The sequence below is a fragment of the Trichoderma virens genome, assembly GCF_000170995.1.
Source record: "Trichoderma virens Gv29-8 chromosome Unknown TRIVIscaffold_2, whole genome shotgun sequence".
NCBI lineage: Eukaryota > Fungi > Ascomycota > Sordariomycetes > Hypocreales > Hypocreaceae > Trichoderma > Trichoderma virens.
Genome location: NW_014013747.1, coordinates 2232762 through 2258624, shown reverse-complemented (window position 1 = coordinate 2258624; position 25863 = coordinate 2232762). Strand labels below are relative to the sequence as shown.

General features: G+C 52.6%; 9 protein-coding genes across 9 annotated transcripts; 4 read left to right on the top strand and 5 right to left on the bottom strand.

The window, feature by feature from the left end:
* Window positions 1-806: 806 nt before the first annotated feature.
* On the bottom strand, window positions 807-1390 carry TRIVIDRAFT_93024 (uncharacterized protein; the record flags this gene model as incomplete). The annotated part of the gene is made up of 2 exons (XM_014105333.1): window positions 807-1128; window positions 1224-1390. The coding sequence occupies 2 exons, from the start codon at window positions 1312-1314 to the stop codon at window positions 965-967; spliced, it is 255 nt and encodes an 84-aa protein (XP_013960808.1).
* An 816-nt stretch (window positions 1391-2206) lies between these two features.
* Window positions 2207-3583, bottom strand: TRIVIDRAFT_50177 (uncharacterized protein; the record flags this gene model as incomplete). The annotated part of the gene is made up of 1 exon (XM_014105332.1): window positions 2207-3583. One exon carries the CDS (start codon window positions 3581-3583, stop codon window positions 2207-2209), a length of 1377 nt encoding a protein of 458 aa, XP_013960807.1.
* Window positions 3584-4455: 872 nt separating this feature from the next.
* Window positions 4456-5198, top strand: TRIVIDRAFT_69527 (uncharacterized protein; the record flags this gene model as incomplete). Its single annotated transcript, XM_014105331.1, has 2 exons — window positions 4456-4597; window positions 4663-5198. The coding sequence occupies 2 exons, from the start codon at window positions 4456-4458 to the stop codon at window positions 5196-5198; spliced, it is 678 nt and encodes a 225-aa protein (XP_013960806.1).
* A 533-nt stretch (window positions 5199-5731) lies between these two features.
* Window positions 5732-8492, bottom strand: TRIVIDRAFT_188871 (uncharacterized protein; the record flags this gene model as incomplete). The annotated part of the gene is made up of 3 exons (XM_014105330.1): window positions 5732-7480; window positions 7584-8090; window positions 8454-8492. The coding sequence occupies 3 exons, from the start codon at window positions 8490-8492 to the stop codon at window positions 5732-5734; spliced, it is 2295 nt and encodes a 764-aa protein (XP_013960805.1).
* Window positions 8493-12782: 4290 nt separating this feature from the next.
* TRIVIDRAFT_11779 (uncharacterized protein) lies at window positions 12783-14557 on the bottom strand (the record flags this gene model as incomplete). Its single annotated transcript, XM_014104638.1, has 2 exons — window positions 12783-13663; window positions 13723-14557. Coding segments are annotated over 2 exons (1716 nt in total), but the record flags the coding sequence as incomplete, so codon positions are not given.
* A 622-nt stretch (window positions 14558-15179) lies between these two features.
* Window positions 15180-19398, bottom strand: TRIVIDRAFT_90536 (uncharacterized protein; the record flags this gene model as incomplete). The annotated part of the gene is made up of 5 exons (XM_014105329.1): window positions 15180-17130; window positions 17335-17575; window positions 17628-17663; window positions 18608-19023; window positions 19081-19398. 5 exons carry the CDS (start codon window positions 19258-19260, stop codon window positions 15808-15810), a joined length of 2196 nt encoding a protein of 731 aa, XP_013960804.1.
* A 1451-nt stretch (window positions 19399-20849) lies between these two features.
* TRIVIDRAFT_188868 (uncharacterized protein) lies at window positions 20850-22811 on the top strand (the record flags this gene model as incomplete). The annotated part of the gene is made up of 4 exons (XM_014105328.1): window positions 20850-20875; window positions 21149-21354; window positions 21411-21831; window positions 21887-22811. 4 exons carry the CDS (start codon window positions 20850-20852, stop codon window positions 22809-22811), a joined length of 1578 nt encoding a protein of 525 aa, XP_013960803.1.
* A 517-nt stretch (window positions 22812-23328) lies between these two features.
* Window positions 23329-24333, top strand: TRIVIDRAFT_50046 (uncharacterized protein; the record flags this gene model as incomplete). Its single annotated transcript, XM_014105327.1, has 4 exons — window positions 23329-23585; window positions 23645-23714; window positions 23767-24217; window positions 24284-24333. 4 exons carry the CDS (start codon window positions 23329-23331, stop codon window positions 24331-24333), a joined length of 828 nt encoding a protein of 275 aa, XP_013960802.1.
* A 675-nt stretch (window positions 24334-25008) lies between these two features.
* Window positions 25009-25472, top strand: TRIVIDRAFT_50176 (uncharacterized protein; the record flags this gene model as incomplete). The annotated part of the gene is made up of 2 exons (XM_014105326.1): window positions 25009-25119; window positions 25194-25472. Coding segments are annotated over 2 exons (390 nt in total), but the record flags the coding sequence as incomplete, so codon positions are not given.
* Window positions 25473-25863: the final 391 nt, after the last annotated feature.

The window sequence follows — 25863 nt, the reverse complement described above, 5'->3', positions numbered from 1 at the left end:
GAGGCTTTCCGGGCCACTATCCCCCTCTTGGTTGTTAGCTTTATTTCCATTGTGTACGGGGGTTTTTTTCGCTTTTATTCCCCCAGCTTTTTTTTTATCTCCCTCCCCTAGCAGAAATAATCCGGGGTGCATAGTGCAGGTTGGGGCGCAAGCCCGACGGATTATTGGACTACCCTGGACCTGTGCTTTATGCACTGGGGGGGAAAAGCGTCAAGGTTTTCGGCCATCAAGAGTCCGGCGCTGCGGAGGGCAGATTTGAGAAATGCGGGGGAGATTCGAGAGCTGGGCCTAGAAGCGGTGCCTTGTAAAGGAGCTTCATGCTTCAGCTGGCGGGATGTTGGGGGGGGCGTTGGGGATGAGATTATTGGTTCGTATCCATGTGCCGCTGGATGGACGGAGATGCTTTACGAGTACTTCGCCAGGCACCCAGCCAGTAGTAGCCAATAGTCGTCTCTACATGTAGTAGATCTACAAATCATCAATTTCCACTTCTCAGCAAGATTGATGAGAATTCCGATTCCGGGCTTACATGGAGTTGTCACAGGATATACTGCTCCTGCTCCTGCTTCTTCTCTTGTTCCCGTTCCTCTTCTTCTTCATATTCTTCTGCCATATGTGTATGCTCCTTGCGTCTGGGCCTTTCAACCGGATACATCTGCTCTCTTCGGTCAATATTCAGACCTGTTATCTAGCAAAAGCAAAGGCAGACACAAAGACAAGCAAACACAAGGACAAACATGCCACACAACGCACTTGCACATCACCGCAGCGAAGCACGCCTCTCTCTCTCAAAGCACACGAAAGCTGTCAAACTCCCAAAAAGGATCCGTTATTTCATTCGTTAATAAAAAGGAGACAAAGCGCTCAAATATTCGACGTATAGTAGCAGCGAAAACCCCCTCCCCCGCCTATCTCTCTCTCCTGTCTTTCTACCCCTCTGTCATATTCCAGGCTCTCTCTCCCTCTACGCGGTCGCCGGAATCTCAATAGACTTCTCGATACCGTCGGCCGTCGCCGAGTTGATCTTCTTGCCCGTCTTGGCAATCTTGCTCAGGACCGTCTCGTAGGGCAGCGCAGTAACGACCTTTGCGCTCTGGTTCTCGAGGGAAACCTCGTAGCTCTCGACACCTGCGGCGCGCATCCCCACGTCAGCCCAAGAAACAAAAAAAGAACAACAGAACAGATAAGAGCAAGAGGAGACAAAAGAAAGGGTGGTTACATACCCTCCAGCTTCTTGAGCACGCGGTCGATGGCGCCGGAGCAGCCGCCGCAGGTCATGGTGACGTTGAACTCGTAGGTGTGCGTGTCGGCCATTTTTGCTTTGTTTTATGACGAGAAATAGCGATTTGCAATGATTGCGAAAGACGAGAGAAAATAGCTTTTTTGGTTTGTTTGTTTGAATGATGCAGAGAGGAAAGAGGTGCGAAGAGAAAGAAACGGGCTTCTCTTTATGAAGGCTGACAGATGACACAAAAACCCTGATTAATAATTGCTCTTCTAAGATATAACAAAGAAGTATCGTCGGATAAAAAAAGGCTGCTGCTCATCACTGAAGCGGGAATTGCGCCACACCAAATAGAACGCTGTGTGCTGTAACTCAGTCTGTCCCAAGGGGGGAGGGGAAGGCCAGATTTCATGTACCAGATACTTGATATGCTAAGCTCTTGACGCCTTAGATGGGTGACGTGAGGGAGATTCGCGTAGTATAGGGTACCGTGTTGGAAACAAGCGCCCCCGCCGGAGGAGCAGTGGGGAGGGGCGTGATGTGAAACTTGCTCACTTGGTTTTTGATTGACGACCAGTTTCTGGTGAGAATAGGAGAAGACGGTGGAAGGGGGGCGCAGGTGAATTACGAAGGGCGTTGATTTGTTTGTGTGTTTGCCCCTTTATTTTGATTGTTGGAATGTGCTTCATTGTTCGTTTTGAGGCTGTTTTGCGGTATTGCGTCATTTGTGCCTGGTCCTCTCTGACGTAGCTAAGCTATCGTCAAGCTGTTTCAGCTCTTATACGGACACGCAACGAAAGATACGTGTGTTGGTCATCACCATCTCTACTGATTCAGGATATACCAATAAAGGATCAGAATCATTACCCATACCTAAGATAAGATGCTCGTCATACAAATCACACAGCATACAGTCACACATCTCCAAGCAAGAGAAAGACATCGATACTACCATCATCAAAGTCCACAACACCAAAAGACCTAGAATCGCGACTCAACCTTTTGCAGCGTATCCTGCAGCGCCCAATCACTCCTCGCCGCCTTGCTCATCACCGCCTCCGCCTGCTCCTTCGTAAACCCCCTCGCCTCCACCGCCGGATTGTATCCCAGCCCATTCGCCTCTCCCACAGCCGCCGAGTCCAGCGCCGGCGCAACGCCCCCGTCCGCGCGCCTGTACACCGTCACCACCACGGCGCCGCCCAGGCCCAGGTTGTGCTGCAGGCAGTGCCGCGTGTTGGCCACGGCGCGGTTGTTCGCCCAGCCGCGCAGGTGCCAGACCAGCTCGGCGCACTGCGCGATGCCCGTGGCGCCCAGCGGGTGGCCCTTTGAGATGAGCCCGCCCGACGGGTTGACGAGATACTTGCCGCCGTACGTGATGCCGCCGCTGCGCACCAGCTCGTGCGCCTTGCCCTTGTCGCTCAGCCCGAGGGCGTCAATGGCCACCATCTCGTTTGCGCTGAAGCAGTCGTGCAGCTCCACGACCTGCACATCCCGCGGCGTGATGCCCGCCTCACCCGTCGCCGTCTTGACCGCGTGCTGCGTCATCTCGTAGCCCATCAGGTCAATGGCGCTGCGCGAGAAGACGCTCGCGCCGTCCGTCGCCAGGCACTGCCCGGCAATCTCCACGGCCTGCGCCTTGAGGTGCGGCCGCTGGTCCAGGAACTCCTGCGACACCAAGATGGCCGCCGCGCCGCCGTCGGACGTCGGGCAGCACTGCAGCTTGGTCAGCGGGTCGTGGATCGTCGGCGACTTGAGCACCTCTTCCAGCGTGTACACCTGCTGGAACTGCGAGTACGGGTTGTTGGGCGAGTGGGCATGGTTGACGCGCGCAATCTCAGCAAAGTCCTCGGCCGTGGCGCCGTACTTCTCCATGTACTCTCGCCCGGCGTTGCCAAACATCTGCGCCGCCCCCGGAGCGTTTGTGACGCCCCTCGTCTCGGCCATCATCTTGACCGACGTGCCCGTCGGGTTCTCGCGGTCCTTCCAGAAGCTCTGCAGGCTGCCCGGGTTCATCTTCTCGAAGCCCACCACCATGACGCAGTCGGCGGCGCCGTTGGCGATGAGCGTGCGGCCCATGGCCAGGCCCGTCGAGCCCGTCGAGCAGTTGTTGTTGACGTTGTAGACGGGGATCTTGGTCAGGCCGAACTGGTAAAAGACACGCTGGCCGCAGGTGCTGTCGCCGTAGCAGTAGCACGCGATGCCCTGGTCGACGTCGTCGTAATTGATATGCGCGTCCAGCAGCGCCTTGACGCCGGCCTCGTAGCCCAGCTCGGTGTAGTCGACCTTGCCCCGGGGCTTGATGAACTTGGTCATGCCCACGCCCAGGACGTAGACGGGCGACTTTTGCTTGCGCGCCATGGTTTTGTTTGTAGTATTTGATCTGATTGTTGCTTTTCGTTTTCAACCCATCAGAGCCTCGTAGAACTACTACCAAGGCAGCATATACCGCCTTTTATACCGGCGTATATAGGGGGAGCAGCAGCAGCTTATATGCACGTGAATGTAAGCATCGTTGGCAGAATGCGGGGGACAGCGTTGATCGTGCCTTGGGATCCGGGGCTCGATACCGAGGTACGGCGGGCCGTCGAGCCCGTATTACCCGTTTCGAGTTGTTGGTGGAGCGATCAAACTGCCTGCTTTTTGTCCATGGGTACTTGTAGCTTCGGGGACCGCCACAATCTTAATCCGAGAGAAATCCCGTGGGCTACCTACGGTGCAGCAAAGGAAGAAGTTGTGACACCAAGATGCTGATTGATTTTTAATGAGCCTCGCTTTTTGTGCACGTGAGATGGAAGGATTTGGAGATTACAAATGGCTGAGAAGGAGAAGGGAACTCGGCCGATTAACTTGTCTGTGCTTTGGGTTGCGGCGCTGCAAAAGTGGACTAGAATTGCACCGCTGCGCCGGCCGAGTGTCACGGATCCGAATCACTTATATCGGCCGAGTGGACGGATTGATTCCAAGATGACCGAATGGCAGAAGCATGGAAACAAGTATTTAAAGGGCTTTTCCAGATCGTGTTGAATGTTTGTAGAATCTCACAACTACCGTGCTCCTTCGATTCAGACAGACAAAATCAAACTCGCTGTTTTGCTTGTGTTAAATACGGCCTTGAGTTCACTTACACGCGCTCTGCACGATACCGTCATCTCAACTACATACAGCTTACACCCTCCCACTCCAAATCAACAACCACCACCAATATTTTATACCTGCTATATTAATACACCATGCACATCTTCATTTCTGGAGCCACCGGTCGCAACGGCCGCCTCGCTCTCGACAACGCTCTCTCCCGCGGCCACACCATCACCGTCCTCACCCGCAACCCATCCTCCCTCCCCTCAAACCCAAACCTCACCGTCATCAAAGGTACGCACATAAGCCTCACCCTCCAGAATCTCAACAAACACAACTAACCAATTATCCCACCACAGGATCCCCCTCCTCCCCCCAAGACGTCCAAACCGCCCTCTCAACACCAACACCCCCCTCCGCCATCCTCCTAACCCTCAACCAACGCCGCACCTCCGAAAACCCCTTCTCCCCCCTCTCCCCAGACTCTCCCCCGGACCTCCTCGCCACCACAACCAGCGTCCTCCTCGCCGCAATTGCCGCAACGCCCTTCGCCCGCCCCCCCAAGATCATCGTAAACTCGCTCTTTGGCGCCCGCGACTCCTGGCAGAATCTCAGCTGGCCCTTTCGCGCCGTCATGAGCCACAGCACGATGAAGATTGCGGTCAAGGACCATAATAACATGGATACGTTGATCCGCGACAGTGGCGTGCCGTTTGTCTTTGCGAGGCCGGCGAGGCTGACTGAAGGGCCGGCTGCAGAGGTCAAGGTATGGCCTGATGATGGGCAAGGATGTGGCTGGAATGTGGTCATCAGCAGGGAGAGCTTGGCAGCGTGGATGGTCAGAGCAGCAGAGTCTGATGAGTGGGATGGCAAGTCGCCGGTGCTGACCAACTAACAGCCTGTATACATTACAAAAACAGTTTCACTTTTTTGGTTTTTAGATAATAGAAGAGCAATAGCAGTGTAATAGCAATATATTAATCATGGGCCCGTCGTCCACATTGCGGGTACGAGTTGCCGTGTTTTCTGCCCATTATTATCCACCCTCCCTTTATTGTACATATACAACTAAAAGAAGAAAAGGAAGGGGAAAAAAGACTGTTTACCATGCTCCAAACACTCACGCGCGCGTAGGGTATCTCCTTCTCTCTCTCTCTTTCCTATGAGAACCAACCAGAATGTGACCGACCATGTTACTCAGAGCCAATACTCGCCAACCAGTAGCCTCTATATGAGGAGGGACCCAGTGACCATAACGTTCGTCGCTCGTTCAAGCCGTAGAAGAAGACGAAATAATCATGATTATTAGAGCACAAATAAGGAAAAAAATAAAAATAGACAGACAGATAGGCCAGAAAGAAAACAAAACTAGTGACAACAATAGACAGACGCACAGAGCCACACAAGGACGGGCTGGAGAAGTTGGAATTAATCCCAGCCATCCCACATTATCCAGCCGCCCAGCTCTGTGGTGGAGTCCGAAAGGCCTCCCATGCTGTAGCCATGCTGTACGTACGGCATCCTCCCATGAGAATATGCGTCGTGCTGGAATTCACTGGCGCTACCAAGGGACAAACTGCGAAGCTTATCTACGGTCATGTTGGTTGCCCTCAAGCAAGCATCCAGCAGACCAAATAGATTATTGGTAATTTCTTCGCTTCGAACATCCGCCTTCCTTACACTCTCCAGCACAACGGCGATGCACAGAATGTCCTTGATATCGCTGCCGCGAACAAGCCCAACTAGGAGATCAATTGTCTTCTGCACGGTGGCAATTAACCGCGCTGGCGTCCACAGCATCAGATCATCCGGGATATACCCAGGGAAATCATCTGCAGGGGCCGGTGAAGACTGTATCCCATGCTGATCGAGCATCATGCTGTCAGCAGAAGGGCGAACGGCCGGCTTGATAAAGTAGCAGACGCTCAAAGACGCCTGGACAATGTCTCGCCGCAGCATCTGCACGTACATTTCGGCAACGTCCTGAAAGTGCGGCAGATTAGGATCAACCTCGTCTATGTATTTCAATATGACCATGCAAGACCGCAGGTACGCTCGTGAGATTTGCGTTGGGGCTTCAGGGGCTGCCATGGCAAAGGGCCGATACAAGGCCAGCAAAGGCCGCCGCACATGCATATCGAGAATGACGCGATTTCTCCAAAGCCTGCTCTTCTGCGCATCGCTGAGGGATGCATGCCGCGGGAATATGTAGTTGATGTCCTCGAGGAACCGATCCAGCTTTCCGCCCACATCTAGCACCTCTTGATAATCGCGGATGGTGTCGATGCGGTTAATCATGTGCGCCACCTTCATCCGCGTGGGGAGCGTCATGACTGTATATACCTGAATCTGACTGTCTGTTGCTTGGTCAAGTGGCAGAGACGGCGGCAGCTCAGTCATATCTGGGTAGAGGTCGGTGTCGTTGAGATTCCGCGGCGGCCGGCAGGAATAGTCGCCGTCCCGAGTGAGACAGGGCATGTTGGCAGCAATGGACATGTACAAGTCCATGTCCAGGACTGTGAACCACAGCCTTCTTCGAATCTCGCCTTGGAACACCGTCATCCGTGGCTCAAATTCAGAGGGGTCTCTATGGAGCCCCATGGACATTGCCATGCGTACGACGAAACCCAGATGGTTCCACGAGTCTTGAGCCCGTGGAATAATCATCCTCTGGGCCAGCAGCAACAGCACCTCGACTTGCAGCGTGGCAAGCTCTACGAGTTGCTTGCCCTTGAGGCTGTCCAGCCATATTCGAACCAGTGCGCACGCAGTCGGGATGTGCACGCCCTCTACGCGTTCTTGGTGGAGCAATCCCCTTGATTTGGTGTCGAACCGAGACGCTACCGCCAAGACTGCTAGCATCTGTGGAAGAAAATGCTCAGACTGCGGGTTGCCCTGCCAGTATTGATTATACTGCTCCACGAATGATGGTGTGTGAAGGATCCTGAACTGGGTCTCTGATGTCTCGAGATAGGCAGCCAGTAGGCGATCACAGACTGCCTTCTTGGGCAAGATGTCTGTCATTCTCTTGTGTATCGGCATCATGGAATCCACAAAGACGGTGATGGGCGTCAGCGACTTTGTCAATTCGCCTCGCAAATGCTTATGCAGGGCCTCAAAGCTGATAAAGGGCTCCCGCTGGAAGTTGTGGGCCACATAAGCCTTTGCATCGTCAAACTAGAAAAACGGGAAAGCGTTGAGAGTCAGCTTCTTGCTGGCCACACCAAGGGGAATCGAAAGCAAAACTTGCCCCTCCGACACTTGACTGATCCCAACTTACCAGATTCAACAGCACTCGGGGGTCATTCTGCCCGAAATACCGTGTTCGCAAGGCTCCGCGCTTCACTGTTAGTCCCCGTATCGTCTCTGGCGGTGCGGCGACGATTCTGCTGCCTCCGAGCTCGGCCCTGCTCGGACTTCGCACGAGTACCTGCTTCTCCAGGCGCTCCATTCGTATGGACAGCTCCTCGAGCAACGGCAGACTGGTAGAATCGCCCGATTTCGTCGGCCTGGCGGTGCCAACATCGCTGTACGTGCTGCCCAGCCCGGGTAGAGTGCTGTGCGAGTAGTTGCGCTTGGCTGGCCGGCCTGGCTCAGCTGCCTCTGCGTCTGAGCCCTCGGACAGATTGCTCGAGTCCTGATCGGGCGCGTACTTGCAGGGGCGGTTCGACTTCTGGCACTGCGAGCAAGGGCAGAGGCGATCGCATCGAAGCTTGCGTTTCCGACACTCGGTGCACGACTTGACTGGCCTTGGCCGCTTGACGCTGCGCTGTGGTTGCTGCGGCTGCTGGAACTGCTGCTGCAGCGACTGCGACTGCGACTGCAGCTGTGACTGTGACTGTGACGCGCCTAAGAGATGCTGGTGCGGCTGCTGTCGCGGCGAAGGCTGCTGAGACATTGAGGAAGTGTCGTAGGGACTCGCTCCGTCACTGGGGTTGGAGGCATCGACGCCCATGGCTGGTGACTGAGCCACTCCCGGCTCGGTGATGGAAGGATACGTATGCATTGAGGCCATCCGATGGGCAAGATGGGGCAGAGATGGATATGCGAGATGGCTGGGCGGCCGAGTGATTCGGCCGATCGGAGAAGGGGGAGAGGGTCAACTTTGAAATAGTATGTGCTTGTGATGTCAAGGAGACGGCAGGCATACAAGTCGCTTATCTAACGGCACCACGCCCACGCCAAGCATAGCGGACAGGAACGGCAACACAAGGAGCCAAGAGATGCAGAGGACGGCGGAGGAGTGGGAAAGGGAACAGAGGAAACGACCAGGAAGATGGAGAAGGGGGGTGCTTGTAGGAAGTGGCTTGAAGAGAGGGCTACTTTTGACGCTCTCGCCGCTTGCCAGTAGCTTTTTGTCTGCGACTTGTCTCTTTGAGGCTCTGTCTTGGTCGTCCTCTGCTGCGCTCATACGCCGCTTCTCTCTCATACACCAAGGAAAGCTCTCTGGCTCTCCCTATCTCTGCTCCTCGTCTCCCAAGCGTGATGCTGACCAGAGGCAAAAGGGACGGAAATCCAGCTCAAGCCATGCAGCGGAAAGCTCCGAGCTGCTGTGCGCCGTCAAAAGCTAGAATGGCCTCGCAAGTCTCGCTGACTACAGGACGGCGATGGGAAAGGTTGTGATCGGCGTTGCTTGGCCTGACGGGGCCCATGTCAAGACGCCGGAGTACTCCGTGGCCTGCTTAAATTTTGTTTTTAATTTTCCTCTGCTCTATTTTTTTTTTTTTCCTGGCCAGCACATGCCAGCAGCTGGAACTAGTTTGAAGCCTAGCTTGCGGAAGTGTGAATGGTCTTAGCGAGGCTTTTGGCTCGGCCGAACCATGACCCTGCAAGCTGTCGAGGTGGGGGCCCAGCCCGCGAAAAGGCAGAATAGTTTGACCGGGCACAAAGTTAAGGTGCAGTAAGGAGTCGGACGTGATCTGGCGTGGGAAAGACCCGATCATCAGCCTGAAGTGTGTGTGTATGTGTGTGTGCGTGTGAGTGTGTGAGTGGCCCAAGGATCAGGATCAGGATCCCCGGAGCTGGCCGCCACGTGACGGGCCACGGGCTGTAGTCCAACGACGTCGAAGCTGCAGACCGGACAATTCAGCTGGGCTCTGATAGAGACGGTATTTTACCATCAAGGAACAATTGCAGTTGCAAAAAGTCGTGTAGCTCGCCGTCTTGAAACATGCAATTCCATCAGGCCTCCGGCTCAGGCTCTGATCCAGGCTCCGTGCGGGCTAATGTCTGGTGAACTCCATCGCTGCTGTGGTGGTGCTTGCAAAAAAGCGGCAAGGTACATGCACATGCAGCTAAGCTAAAGACAGGCTCCAGGAAGACGGGACATTTCTGTGCTGCTCCCCCATCCCATCAAATCCATCACTGCTAGTGCATCACCCGCTAGCATCAAAGCGGTAGCAACAAGCTGAAACTCTAGATGTACCTATAATTATCCATTACCAGTCCATCCTCCCGTCAGCAGCGCTTCTACTGGCCAAGAGCATCATAGGTGATAATGTCCAGATCAAGTCAATGCCGTCAACTCCAGCACTAGCGCTCCGGCAATCCCTGACGTCTTCGAGTGCGTGTGCATGTGCGTGTGCGTGTGCGTTTACTCGTACATGCACAAGTCCATACACCACATCCACAGGTGACATCGTCGGCGATGCGGCCGTGGAGTGTCGAATTGGCAACGCGCGCCGTGCCCGCACCCTGCAGACGGAGCATTGCGCCAGACTGGGCATGATGGAAGAAGGAAAAAAGAACGAAAAGAAAAAAAAAAAGACTCGACGGCCCCATGCTCGTACTCTTGCTTCTCCACAGCGTCAAAACCGCTCCAAGGGCCCTTAGCACGGTGCTACGTCGACGATACTCGGCCGTACACACGGGCCAAAGCTCCGGTTCTGGCACCAATAGACGTCTCCCCCTGCGTCGCTGCGACCCTTAGCCCGCAAGCAGCAGCCTTTCCTGCTCTAAAACGTTCCCATTATTATTTTAACCCTTTCTCCATCGCCCTTAGTGCTGCCTTTAGCTGCCATTAGCCCATCCTCAGCAGTAGTTCGCTCCTCCCGGCCGAGAGCTGCAACTCCGGGGCCGGAGAAATCGCATCTCCTATTGCCGCTATTGGCCGCTCCGTAAATGTATGCAAGGCCCTGCACAGTAGCCTTGGGATCGTCGATGCCACTAAAATCCAGTAACCTGCACAGTGCATGCCCGACGACAGCCCGCACTGTGCTCTGGATGCCATTCATGACCCTTTGATACTGGTACGCGTATTTGCCCGTGCTGCTAGCAACCGGAGCCCATAACGCAGCCACGGAATTATCTCTGCTTTCACTCAAATCTCCCTCTCTATCTCTCTCTATCTCTCTCTCTCCATCTCGGTCTTCGCCCTCGCCATTTCTCTCTAATAGCGAGTCAAGAACCCGTCTGCCAACACCAAAAGTCCCGTCCCCCTCCTTCTTTGCCGTAGCAACGGTTCCCCCCTTTGGTTTGGCCTTGTTCACACACACCCACCCCCCTTCAATTTTGTCCTTTTCCCGCCCGCCTTGGCCTTGAGCCCTCAAGATGGCGGTTTAGCCGTGCGACCTCCCGCCATGGCCCGTTGACGGCTGAGCGAGGACGCGGCACGTTTCAAGCCAGGGGGGGATAGGGATGCATCATTTTATTGTGTTTTGGCTTGCTGCTAGACCGGCGTGCTTTGTGCTCCGGTGCGGTTAGTCTTCTTTTTTTAATCTGTCCTGTCCCCTGTCCGCCTGAATGGCATGCCGCACGGGATGAATTCCCATTGCCGACTTTTCGGAGCTGCATGCATCTGATTGACAAGAAAAGTGAGAAAACAGGGCAATTGCCCGAGACTTGCCAAGCCTGTTAAGCACAAGTCTGTTTTGTTCTTTTCTTCTCTCTCTCCCCTTCTAGACTCAACCCTCCTTACCTAGTGTTGTTGTTGCATGTATGTGGCCAACCATTCCCCATTCCTCCCATCAGCCCTCATCTTCAAGTTTCGAAGCAACAGCACGGCTACAGCCAATTCTCTCGCTCTCTCTCCTGCTCTCTCTCCCCGGAGCTAGCACTTCCTTTTTCGGCCGGAATGTATAAATAGATTCCGGATTCAAAGTGATGACGGTGGATCCCCCTCCCGAGCCACTCAGCCCAAGGGCTTTGTTTGCGCCGCCGCGTTGGAAACAACTCGCCCTATGGCAAGGCCAGCCACAGCCAACACACGAAAATATCGCAGCCATCATCCTTCATGCCGTGCTTACTGTCATCGCTGCCCTTGATTGGACTGACCCGCGGAACCCAATTCCGTCCTCTATTTTATTTTTCCGAGTTCCGCATGGCTTCCGGCAAACGACTCAAGACTCTAATCCCTATCTCTTGAGGCCAGCCACCCCTTGTCAACCAACATGGCACTTCAGCGCAGTCTAAATTAGCCCAGGTGCCAGTACACTACAAGTACACACACATGCACACCAAATCTTGTGGCATATATCTACTCCGTACCCTGTAGCGATATACCGTACTGTTCAAGTGCTTCATACCCAAGCCATTCATGATGAGGAATCTCCCCGATGAAATGTTTAGTAGTTGCCTAAAACCTGCGCTTTGTAATTCTTTTGTCACACACCGAGACCAATTCGTCCACACCGCATGACAGGCCCTTGGACGAGTTACAGTTGCAGGTGCTTACAAGCCCACCGTCTGCCCCCCTGGCCACGTTCCGCCTTCTTCGCATTTAGTAGCCAGACGTGCCAGAGACGGCTTACATACATACATAGACCTGCATTAACTTGATAGCGGCAGTTCTATAATTACTCCTCCGCACGGCGACCACCACTGCTAGTGCATGCCCGGTTTCTGCAGTGACATTCTAGACACGTGTATGGTATGACTTGCGTGAGGCTGAGAGCAGCCCTGGCAAAAGGAGGCGGACACGGACACGGACACGCACAAGACATCACCGAATTCCTTTCGGCAGTTATCCAACATGCCATTTACCCCCTGCCAATCTAGCTTATTCTTACATACAAAAGTGATAGAGGCAGTAATCGCGAGCCTCACTGCAATATGTAGATAACAACCCAATGTTCCTTCAAGGTTCTCATGGCCCCCTCCATTATTCTCGCCGACCTTCTTCGGCAGGCCAGGCCCCCGGGAGGTCCGCAGTCCCCGAGCCATCGTCTTCCTCGGAGTGCACGTCGGCGTCTTGTCTAGGTGCCTCGCTTTCCCTCGTCTCTGCACCAGCCTCCCTGGCGCCTCCGAAGCCCAGCATCTGGATGAGGGCCGCGACCATTCCTCGATCTTCGTTGCTCACCGGCACTTCATCCACGTCATCGTCGCCTCCAGCCTCGCGGTTAGCACCGAAAAACGCTCCATCACGAATCTGCTCCATGATATCATCCTCGTCTTCCTGAGGTGGAGGGGCCCGGCGCGCAAGAAGCTCTTCCATCTGGGCAATGATGTTGCCGAGGCGCGCCGGGGTCTGCCGCTGCTCACGCCAAGGGAGCCTGCATCCTTCTCCCGTGAAGATATTATCTTTCTCTGCCGGCGGCAGGGGATCGAATTCGTAGTTGGGTTGTTGTTCCAGCATGCTCCGCGGTACCAGTGAGAGGAGAGACGTCTGCCCGTCAATGTAGGCCATTCGGGCCACGTCCAAATCAATCGGATGCTCGTCTTTTGGTAGTGACTTCGCGTCTACCCGGTCAATACTCTTGGCCACATCCAGTAAAAGCTGTGTTGCCTGTGGATTGTTCCACAAGTCCTTAGACTGATATAGGTACAACTTCACCCAGAACTCAGTCGTCTCCGTCTCGTAATGGATGCCCCAGACAGACGGTGGGGTATCGACATTCAGGCTTTGGAATAGTGCACAGTATAGCCAGGGCACTCGCTGCATGCCCTCGATGAGATACTGCCTTGCCTGCTGGTGGTCGCCCATCTGCAGCATCGCCAATACTCGGCTCTGCAGGATATATACCGTGTCGTCCCGGCCGCCCTCTGTCTCTAGATGGTGTAAGAAATCGAGAAGCCACTTCGATTCATGCGCCCTGATGGCTAAGAAGTGAATCAAGTGCCTCATCGCATAAGGATCGCTACGGTCTAGAGAGTAGAAAAGCTTGGCCCACTCCAGTGCCGTCCTATAAGTGCCTTTTCTTATGAGGCTCCTGATGTAGTGGTACCCTGCCAGCCAAAACTGACGGTTCTCTGGTCTCCTAAAGTCCATCCGAGCCATTCCTTGTTCGAGACTCTGTTTGAAGGACGAGGGGGCTACTCGTCCGAAGCTGAACAAGGCGCGCTCACACAGCTCTGCAGCGAGTGCCATGTTCTGATCTTGCTTTGCTACACTGCTTACTTGCAGTAATGTTGAGACGTGGTATGCTATCCGCATATGTGAGCATGGTTTTCAAACAACAAATAGGGCTCATTCTGATTCTTACGAAATTGGCTGAGAAGATGCACCATTCTCATAGGATCTCCCATTTGCACTTGTGCAAAAAACAAGGCCTGGATTTCATCATATTCCGCGGCATGCGCATAGGTATACTCGATTCCATCAGCAGTCTTGCCGAGTTCTTTCAAGGACAAACCCCCAGTGGTGCTCATTGGCCAATGCTCCCTTCCTTGGATAAAGATGTTACGTCTTCGAGACACTTCAGGGAGCTTGCGGGCGTTTGGTGGTCCTCTCAGAAAGGTCTCCAAGTCCACCTGTTGCGGCATGATTCCCTGGCGTGCCCCACGGCGCTGCTCCTCTTCTTCTGCGTTTGCCGATTCAATCGTATCTCTGCCGAACAGGTTCCGCATCTCATTTATGGCCTTGAGATTATAAAGATTAATCTTGAAGAGACCTTGGGATGTAGGAGCATTGCTGGTGACAGATCCTGCTTGGGGCCGCTGCTCAATCTTCAGTTCCTTGAGGGCTCTGTCGATCTCATCGTCCTCGCTCTGTTCGACATCCTGGGCCGGAGCAGCCGTCTTCTTCTTGCTCTTCTTCTTCTTCTTTTTATTTTTCCGGCTAGAAGCTACAGCAACAGGCTCTTCCACAGGAGCATCTGGTGCTGATGCTTGCTCAGGGTTCTCCTCGACATCGTCGCCGCCTTCATCCTCATCCTCATCCTCACCCCCCAGCGCAGCAAACAAATTCGCCCGAGGTTTTGCCACTACAGGAGCGATATCGTCATCCTCTGCATCGCCATCACTGCCTTCGGATTCATGGAGAGTCTTTGCTTCCAATTCCCTCTGCTTCTGTAGCTTCCTAAGCTGTCTTGTCGACATCTCTGAATTTGTGCCCCAGGGAGAACAGAGAGATGGGGTATATCTGAAGGAAAGAGAGTAGGGAGATGGGGATATCAAAATATAAAGGGGAAAAAAAAAAAGGAGGGTTGTATAATACAAAAATCAGCAAAGACTCCAGCAATTTTATACTTTTCCAAATGCTGCAATGGCTTCCGTATCACTCGACAAAAGGCCAAAGGAGAGGTGTTGAAATGGTTCAGGTTAGTTGCGCAGGCACCTGGCCGTAGGGTTCGCCTTGATATGCGTCACGCCGCCTTGAACCTAGCGGGGCTGAGCGGCAGAACCCACCTGCTCCGTTTGGCCAGCTGTTTTGCGCCTTTCACAAACTCCAATTTTCGGTCTGACAAGTTGCGCCCATCATTGCCACAATTTCCAGCTTGTTGGAGTTGGAGCCTTGTTGATTAAAATGGATCGTAGCAGGCTTTAGAAAAAAAAGTATCTTGAGTCATTGGTACCTTAATTCTCATCCCCACACGGATGGCTCTGAATGGCTGAAGTGGGTTGGAAGTAAACTCGAATACACTTTATTGCACTCTCATAGGTACCAACCTCTCTGCATCACTGGATCTACTGAATACTTCTCATTTTGGCACTTGAACATGGGGAATCAATCCTCTTTCTTTTCTAGATAGCAAGCCGCAAAGCTGCCCACCCACTACGAGGTACCAACTCATTAAACTTCATTTGTCTGGTTGTTCCTAACCAGCCCCTGGTGCTTCATGTAGAAGGTACAGGTTCATTATATATTCGCATGCTTGTCCCCAGCTTCATTGTTCAGTGAAAGAATCCAGCTTATTCCTAAGCGCCCCCCTACTCCTAGCGGAAAAGATTTTTTTTTCATTCATCATGTCTCCTCATGATTCATGGAATGCAGTGCCTGTGCCCCCCCTGAAACGCAAACCGAACTCCGGCATCGTCGTCGAGTTCCGTGACCAGTGAAAACCATAGCTCCTATCCTGAGCTGAAAGCAAATCAAACATGAATAATATAAGTCTTCGTAGCTGCTCTTGAGTAGCTTAGAAGAGGCAAACATTGAAGGATTTTGGTACATTGGTGGAAGTAAATTAAGAGGAATATTGATGGAACACGAGCTCGTAGTCGCGCTACGAGCTCGCAAAGGTGGTTGTTGTCGTTATATCAGTCTCATTTCAGAGACTTGCATGGGGAATTGTTCTTGAGATTGCAGCCCGTAATCCATTCGAAATGACAGTTATCATACCAGATGTATCTTACTGACCAGCAGCTGTTGGCTGATACTGCGGACGAGGACCTCCTCGTCCACCACGGCTATAGCCGCGACCGCCTCCTCGGGTTCCGCGTCCGCGACCACGTCCACGGTAGTTTCGATATCCACCATCGACGCTTCCTTGGCCAAACGTCTCAATGTTTCTGCGCTGCTCCTCGCCGCGCCACTCGCGTCCGCCAGGTTTTTGGCCATTGTTTTCGGCTCTCTCCTTTGCTTCACTGGAAATGTTGTCGAAAAACGACCTTGACTTGTTGTATGCCACGGGAGTGGTGCCATCCTGGGGCTCTGAGCCTTCGGTGACAGGTACGGCAGGAGCCTCGGCCGACGGTGAACCAGCAATAGCTTCCTTAACAACGTCTTCCTTGTTGAACTTTGCGTTTGACTGGGCAAAATCAAAGTCCGCATCGGGAACCTCAACCTTAGTTGGGCGGCCACCGCGTCCACGGCCACGGTTTACGTTGCCACCTCTGCTAGCATTGACGCGCATCTCTTGGACCTTGTTAGTCAGATTGTCCATAGCATTCCCGCCAGTGTTGCTCAATTGTGCCATCGCCAGCGCCACAGCTGCCCTGGCTGCACTAGTAGCATCCTGTACACTGCTTGGTCCGGCAGCTGCAGACTGAGGAACGGATTGGGATGCTTTCTCCGCCGCAAAGGGAGGCTGGAAAGGCTTAGATGCAGGTCCGGTGAGGGGTAAAACTGGCTGGACACGGTTGGCTTTGGGACCAGTAGGGATAGCCTTGGGCGCATCGTTTGCCTTTGCGGCTCCATTCGACGCCAACGTTGTAGCAACTGCCTTAACTTCTTCCGCGGACGGCTTGGACTCGACTGGAGGAGCTGGCGCGTTGGAGGGCTGTCTCGCTGCTTGAGCATGGGCTTTGGGCTCTGTTGGGGGAGCTCCCTTGGGCTTGTCTGCACCAGGTCCAATAGGAGGAACCTTTGACTCTTGGGTCGAGGGGAGCTCAGGTGCACGCTGGCCTTGGGGAACTTCGGAGCCCGGGGGACCACCGGGTCCCGGAGGAAATGGTGCGTTGCCCCATGGACCTGGGCCACCAGGTCCAGGTGGGAAGCCTTGGCCTGGAGGAGGGTACCAGCCTGGGGGTGGAGGTCCCGGAGGAAATGGCGCATTGCCAAAACCTGGTCCAGCCATAGGGCCGGGTCCACCTCGTCCCCAAGAGCCTGGAGGCGGAGGGCCACCATAGAACTGGTTGGGAGGATATTGGTGTTGTGGGAAGCCTGGGGCTCCGGGGGGAGCTCCAGCAGGAGCGTTCTGGTTTGGTCCTTGTGCTCCAGGACGAGCTCGGGCCTTTGCATCGTTTTGTTAGAACAATGGTCTCAAAATACAATTCTCAAGAAAATAGTGAATATGGTCCTTTGCAATCAGAAGGAAGGCAACGGAAATCTCGACATGGTTTTGCGCTTTCCGACGTGACAAAAAGTTTACATCCGCAATATTTCATCATGAAAGGGTATAAAGATCTTGGCGGTAAAGAAAATGGATAGCACTTACGCCGACAATGGCAGGGTCGTCAGGCATGGCAGGAGGCTTATTCTCCTTGATAGCGGGGTGCTCTTCAATCCGCAAATCCTTGACATCGCTTCCGCGGAAAACGATGTATTCGTAGACTTGGTCTGATGGCGCTATCTCCTCTTCAGGCCTGCCCCTGCGACCCTCTGTGCCGAATGAGCGGACATTCTCCAGAGACACTGTCGACTCGTCCGAATTGATCTCGTGCAGAGTCCCCACGTAGCTCCACTAGAGGTCAGTGACCGTCTTGGTGAACGAGGAGCATAGATTCTCACCGAATATCGCTCTTGGAGATGAGGGAAATACGGGATCTAGAGTCTCGCTTGTCAGTCCGAGTGAAACAGAGCGTGAGTTGAGGCCATTCGCGCATACCCAAGGAATTCAGACATGGTGGGCCGTGAGGCCACGTCGACCACGTAGCGAGCTGTAACGAGAGGGTTTCGAAGTAGGGAGGGTAAGTGCGTCTACGCACTAGAAATAGAGAAGAGAAAAATTAAGAATAGAAGAAGAAAGGGAAGAGAGTGTTGGGGGATGGAGAGGGTGGAGGATGCGGAGAGTTGATGTGGTTTGTGCGAGGAAGAAAGTTTTGTGAGGCTAATAAAAACGGTTGGACAAAGTCTGAGCTCTCGTGAGGAACCCTCGCGTAAGCGCAAGCGTCAACTTCGGGTTTATATCGGAATAAACTCGGCTATCGAGCTTGACACTAAATTACCCCACACGCAGTTGCCCAACCACCCATCAATTTGTACCTACTGGGTACCTATGGATTAATGTCACTTCATTCCCGAGGCTTCTATTTGGTACTACTGGCTTTCTTTGTCTTGGCTGTTGAATACATCTCTATGTTGCTTGTCTGAGATAAAGAAAAGGTAAAAGGCAAACACAATAGCGATAAACAATGCACTCTAGCAGTGCATGCTTTCAAAAGGGCCTTCAACACTGTTGCCTTCTCTAATCGAGTTGCTGCTATTATCGCCCTGCTGTCCGTACCAAGGTTGATTTATATGTGCGAGTCTGTATGTTGCGAGAGAAAGAAGAAGAAAAGAAGCACGCAATAAGTCCAGTTGAATTAACTCCGAATCGCCGATATAACTCCAAACAAGGCCCCTGCTTTCATCGAAACTTGCTGAAAATCACAGCAATGATCAAAAGCACCAGGATAGTGATGATGGAAATTGTAATCACTCGGTTCGTAGCCATGCTGTTCACCATCAATATTCTGTGCTTTGACACTGCCGGCGTTGGATTACATTACCTCCGAGCCATCCCCCTCAAGGTCTTGACACTGCGATCGACATAACCTTCGCTGTCCAAAAGAGTGTCGTGCGTGTGGCGAATAACCTCGCCCTGCCTATGCAAATCGGCCAACGTTTCAGCTCCGATAGCCTCTGTCTCGTTGGCAAGCCGCTGGCTGTTGAGAAGTCGTTGTGTGCTTCGGTCGAGTCTCTCCGTTCCTGACAGCAACTGTTGTCGCTGTTCCAAGTTGATATCCGTTGATCCGGATGGTTCGTCAGTGTAGCGTGAGCCGAACAGGGCAGCACGGTTAGAGGAGAGGCTCGTTAGCTTTCGGCGGTTTGTATCGATGTCGGCTTCGTAGTTGCGGAAGCGCTGGTTGACTTTGGCTCGTGCAGATGTCGGGATGTTTTGCTTTTCAAGGCGCATTTGGCCAAGCTATGAGTACGATTCAATGTTAGACTTGTCTCCATGTGTATGCAACGGTGACAGTACCAGTTCATCTGCCTCTTCCAAGGCGCGCTCAGCCTGACTGACGGCAGCCTTGCGCGGTTCGCCAGTCAGTTCGGGAATCTGGTCCAGCTTTTGCGCCAGATCGGCCTGTACGAGCTTGAGCTCCGCTTCATACGAGCTGAAAAGTTCGGAGCCAGCATCCGTATCGAGAGGGTTCGCCATCTTGCTTGTTGGGTTCAGGAGAAAGCGGAGAAAAAAAGGTATACGATGCAATAAGCTGTTGTGAAGAAATCAACTCGCTGTAGGTGTCCAGAAAAGGGAGCCTGATGAAGGTCTCTAGGCTTGCGATGCGCGCTCAACTTGTGTTTCTCTGGTGATGTTGAAAATGGCCGCCTGAGAATTGAAGCGCCGTCATCGTACGTACGCATCCAAGGCTAAGACAGGCTGCCAGGCTGGTTGGGCAATGCGAGGGGGTACTGTTTTGCTGCGGGCAGCTATGTACTTCACCTGCATAATGGGTACGACATGGTACCTTGTCTCAGCCTGTTGGCAAGTACTACCTGCATTTTCTGCAGCCCAGGGCAGCACAACACGTGCAGCGTGAGGCCACGGCTAAAATATGGCAAGTGACTAAGCTGTTAGTGGTCCGTGCGTTTTGGTCAATATTATCTCTCAACAGCGTGCAGAATTTGAATTTTTTTCTCTTTTCTCAATAAGTTGATTCACCCCGGCTACGAAGAATATAAAGGCTAAGCGTCTAGACTTGTCGATGGCGCACAGTTGAGATGCCGGGTAGATTGATGAAGGTTTTCCTACACGGCGCTTTCAAGAATTGGAGACTCGTTTCCCACGTTTCCCGATCCCGTTGAGTGCTCGACATGCCACCTGATGGCCCAGCCCTGGGTCTCCGTCTCTAGCACGAGGTGCGAAGTACTGCTACCAGGCATTACTCGTACCAACTGCTCGAAAAAAAACTCGGCCAGCAAGGCGGTGAGGGATCAATGACGATGACACGACTGGCATTAGTCTGATGATTTGCACCGGCTGCAAAGCATGTGATAATGGAGGCGAGATGGAAAAAAAATTCATGCTCCACTGGGATATCTCCACGTCGAGGCATGAATTGCATCAGGCCATGCAGTCCTAGGCCGAGTTTGGTGCTGGGCGGCTGCGTTATCGCCTCAAATCCTGGCCAGCGCAGCGGTACTCCGTACAGAGTACCTTTTCGTAGCATTGCCTCGCTGTGTTGTTAACCGCCAACCATGCTAAGACAACTCCGTAAAGCCCAGTAGCTTATTTTCAGCTGCCGTCTTTCTGCCGTTTTTCTACCAGCCACGTCTTTATTTCCCTTGGCAGGATATGATATGCCGAATCCGTTGGCTTACGTCGCTCGATGCAGGAACTAATGCATCAATTACCAATGTACAGGTACGGAGTGCTCCGTGCAGAACGCGGCATTTCGTGGAATGAAGCGAGGCCTTTTGTAGCAACGCAATGCTCGATGAAAGCAAATCGACGTTGATTGAAACCGTCAACCCGTCACAGCCACCTGTGGCGCTAGCTCAGCCGCTTTCATCGGGCCTTGAAATACACCTACCCAAGCAAGCCCAAGGTAGCCAGGTACTCATACAAGACCCTGGCAGCAATTAGGAGTACATAAACCAAAGGCCCTCTCCTGCTAAATCCCCGAGCTGTTCCTGTGGTGATCCGATCCCTTGCTTCTGCTTTCCGCACATCAGCACAGACGCAACAGACGTACATATACATAAGGCGCAGGTACCTGCTAGAGATCGCTGCATGTACAAGTGACTATGCCCCTGCGAGCAGAACCGCATGTGTGAGTTGTTTGATTCTCCTGCATGTTATCTCTTGCCTGTCATCGAATCAGGGCCGCGACACTTATGCAGAGTTCCATGGGTGGCGCCGGCATCTTTGCCCCCCTTGTCCCGGCCGCTGCTTGATGGCGAGCCTCTGACATGTGCAAGTCGTCTCCCGTGTATTTTTTGGGCAGCTGAAGCCGTTCCCAACTCCCAAGTCCCTTCTCATGCCCTTCACCATCCGTCGCCCCCAAGCAAGATACCGTCGCGCCTATGAACCACTCTGTTGACAGGTTTGCCAGGAAGAAAGTGGCCATTGTCGGCAGTGGCTGCTCGGGCATTGCTGCGCTTTGGGCTCTGAATAGAACCTATCACGATGTCTATCTTTACGAGGCCGCAGACCGCTTGGGCGGCCACACCAACACTGTGCAATGGAAGGCCGGCAAGTACACAACGGCCGTTGACGCCGGATTCATTGTCATGAATACAGCGACATACCGTGAGTCGACCTGGGACCCTTGATCGTCGTCTACCGAGTACTGATCCCATGGCTAGCGAATTTCTTGAATTTCCTCAGCAGAATCGGAGTCCCGACTGAGCCCACTGAGATGACGTTGAGCGTGTCGCGAGACCAGGGTCTGTTCGAATGGGCGAGCACAAACTTGAGCACGATATTCTGCCAAAAGAGAAACGTCTTCTCTCCGAGGATGTGGAGGACGCTTTTTGACATTATTCGCTTCAGTCAGTTCGCTCTGGACCTGCTTATAGATGATGAGGAGTATGAGCCTCGCTATGGAGGAGAGCACATGATGAACCACGTTCACAGGACTCTGACCATTGGAGAGTACCTGCAGCGCGAAGGGTACTCGGATGGCTTCCGGGACGATTATTTGATTCCTCTGGCGGCTGCTATCTGGAGCACAAGCCCTGATAAATGCGCGCTAGAGTTTCCTGCCACAATGCTCGTCCGCTTCCTGTAAGTCGAGAATGCTGCCACATCTCCTCAACCCTTATGCTGACAATCGAATTAGATGGAATCATCACCTGCTATCGACCCTCGCCTTACGCCCACAGTGGTTGACGCTAAAGAATGGTGCTCGCTCATATATCGATACTGTCATGAAGGGCTTCCCCCCCAATCACTTGTTCCTCAACACTCCTGTTAGAAACGTCTCCAACGACCATAATGGCCGGGTTTTGCTACATCTTGAAAATGGCAAGACGGAGGCGTACGACCATGTTATCCTTGCAACTCATGGCGATCAGGCGCTATCCATCCTAGGATCATCCGCCACAGAACAGGAGCGTTCGATATTGTCCTGCTTTCAGACGTCCCAGAACGAAGCAGTTTTGCATTCAGACCTGTCATTGATGCCGCGGAATAAACGGGCATGGTCAAGCTGGAACTTCCTCACGCTGTCTTCTCCTTCAACGAAAAAAGCCAATATGGACAAAGTCAGCATAACTTACAACATGAACATCATGCAAGGCATTCCAAGAAATCCATTTGGCGATGTTTTGGTCACTCTGAATCCAATCCATCGCCCCAGCCCATCCAAGATCCAGGGGAAGTATTACTACACTCATCCTCTACATACTCCCTCATCTGTGCGTGCTCAAAGGATGCTGCGTTATATACAGAACAGGAGAGGAATCAGCTATATTGGGGCATGGACCGGATATGGATTCCACGAAGACGGCTTCACCAGTGGATTGCAAGTGGCTCAGGACCACCTAGGCGCTAAGCTCCCCTTTGAGTTCCGAGACTCCACCTATAGCAGAGGAAGAGTTCCAAGGCTGGGTCTGTTGGATCACCTATTCCGGCTTATCATTCTGGCAATTCAGGTGTTTATCATCCAGGTCCTGGAGAGATTGGCGCAGTCTGGAAGGCAGCGGGTGGTGAAGCCGCTTCTCAATGGCTTCCAGAAGAAGCAACCTCGCAAAAAATTGGCATAAGGATTCTCAGGAGTTATTCGAAATGCTTTTGTTTTATTCTTTTTTATTCTTTTATTATTGTTATGGGAGTATTACCACAGCGTATGGAGCAACTTGAGTATGCATGACGACATGATTTGGAGGATGCTGCAATACAAGACTGACAATTAGAGTACAAGTACCAAGGCCACGGCCAGTACAGGGCAGAGATATTAAATATTATTCTTATGAGCTTAATTCGCGGCGACTATGATTTCTTCTTTGAATGACTGAGAATCTATCAGGACGTATTTACCACACCTAGTAGATATTTCGCCTTGTGTAAATTGTCATAAATACCTACTAGGTAGAGGCAGTGGGGTACATAGTACCTCTTGAATTGACACGGGCAGCCAAAGTCAATTCGCCCCGAACCGCTGCCCCACCAATTCGAGATGTCATGCCACTGAGCATTGGATTACAGATGCTGGCGCTAGGTCCAAATCGAAGCTTGCTTCCTTCAGCCTTCCGCAGAGCAAATATCGCGACAGCAGCAAAGATGAACAACGCACTGCGCCTGGCGCGCAACGGCCCTTCACGGCCGGCAAGTTCTTCCTCGCAATGGGCTTGTTTCTTCTGCCAGCATGCACGGCCGCAGAGTGGCCGTCCTAACTTTGCAGACTTCCGGCGCAAATTCTCAAACTCACGGCCTCGACGAGAGCAGCAGACACAACACCAGCCGCGGCTGAATGCAACCTATGCGCCGTCTATGGAAAAGGTGCGGGAGCAGTATAGCCAGAGGAACAAGACGATAGCGTATGGAGACGACTTCTAGGCAGCAATTCGTGGAACACTGGGCTCATGTCTTTCTGCAGCTTCTATACCCTCAGCGTGATCATGGGCACGCTTGCTCTGGCATACGGCTCAGTGCCTTTCTACAAGATGGTTCGCAACACTCTCCATGGAGGCACTGATCAATGGACTAAACAGGCTACAGATTTGCCAAACTACTGGTTGGGGTGGCCAGCCTGTCCGAGCCCACGGCGCATCCGGTGAAGAGAACCAAGACCTCTCCAGTCGCCTCGTCCCCGTCACCTCTGCGAACCGAATTAAAGTCACGTTTAATGCGGCCGTGTCTGACATCCTCCCTTGGAAGTTTGTCCCCCAGCAGCGAGAGGTCCGAGTGCTCCCCGGAGAGACCGCTCTGGCATTCTACAAGGCGACGAATCTGGGCGACCAGGACATTATCGGCGTGGCGACGTATAGCGTGACGCCTGCTCAGTGCGCGCCATACTTTAGCAAAATCCAGTGCTTCTGTTTTGAGGAGCAGAGGTTAAACGCTGGCGAGACGGTGGACATGCCTGTGTTCTTTTACTTGGACCCTGATCTGTTGAACGATTTCAACATGAAGGGTGTTGAGACCGTAACGCTCAATTATACATTCTTCAGTAAGATTATAACCATTGACGACGGCTTGACGTCTATTTCCCTGATCAATTACTGACTGAAAGTAGAAGCGAGATACGATAACAATGGCAGATTTATGCCTCCTGCTTCAAAATAATCGGCATTGAAGATTTAAGCAGCCTATATACTGCTCCTAAAAATGGTGCTGCAATCTCTGTACGATATATGATAGATAGACGACCATGAGTTCTTGGATGGCCTCTGTACATTACGACCAATGGAGCTCTTTCGTCCTGTGGAAGGGAGATTTGTATAAATAGTTTGAACACTATAAAAGACGCATTCCGCTCACAAAAGCTGATATTGGAGTGCAAAATAAGAATTCAGCTCTTCAACATATTTGTCTAATTTCCCCACCTTCCTTGATATCTCTCAGTCGTCTTTAACTTACTCCTCGGTGATGATCATGAAAAAGCACTGCTTACCTAATCATAAAGCAGACGCTGGAATGACTAATCAATTAAGCTCGCAGCCCTCTTTCCAGAAACGGAAGCAAAGAGTAGGGCAGCAAAGTCACGTGGTAACCCACCGCTCGCCAAAATTTCGCCCACAGCGCAGTCGACGACAATTTTCTCGTGCTGAAAGCTGGTCTACTTTTTTTTTCCCTCTCCTTTCTCTCCTCATCACCCTCAACGCCCAACAGACAACAGGATTTCCTCGTCGCCCATATCTCAACCGTCAAGATGGTCAAGGTTAACAAGAGTGAGTTTTTTCTCAAACGGTTTTAATACCCCCCAATTGAGCACGTTTGTGTTAACATGTTGGAATAGATGTTTCCTCCTCCCGCAGCAAGAGCCGTGCCGCTCACTTCAAGGCCGGCTCTGGCCAGCGCCGTGTCATCATGAGCGCCCCCCTTAGCAAGGAGCTGCGCGAGAAGTACAACGTTCGTAATCCCTTCAAACAGTCTCTTCACTTGCTTTTTCATCATGAAAATACTAACATTTTCTGCGCAAATAGGTCCGCAGCATCCCCATCCGCAAGGACGACGAGGTCACCATTGTCCGTGGCTCCAACAAGGGCCGTGAGGGCAAGGTCACCTCCGTCTACCGTCTCAAGTACGTGATCCACGTCGAGCGTGTCACCCGCGACAAGGCCAGCGGCCAGAGCGTCCCTCTGGGCATCCACCCCTCCAACGTCGTCATTACCAAGCTCAAGCTTGACAAGGACCGTGAGAGCATCCTGGCCCGCTCCAAGGTTGGCCGTGAGCTCCGTGTCCCCAACAAGGTCTCTGCTTAATCTCAAAGCAAACCAAAAATTGGGTGAGATGAGGAGATGAATTTTTTTTTCATTTAACAGTTTTTCCATGTGATGCATCCATGGCACAATGATGGGCAAGGAATGGGCATATATACTCCGGCGTTTTAGCGATACCCGAGACCCTGCAGGTCCGGTTTTCTCAGCAGGGTAGATGAATCGAGAATTTTACAATTCTCAATGGCCGTTTCACCAACTTGTTGTGTGAAATGCTCCATGGGAGGTGTTTCCCGAAGCTTTTTGGCTCTTGTTCCATTTTGCCGTCTCAGTGAGACTTGTCATACTCGATTCATTTGTCGAGGGGCTGCCGTTGCGCAGCCTTCGTAGACTGCCTCAACTCTTGGTTCTAAACAAGACGGGCACAGGCAGGTAG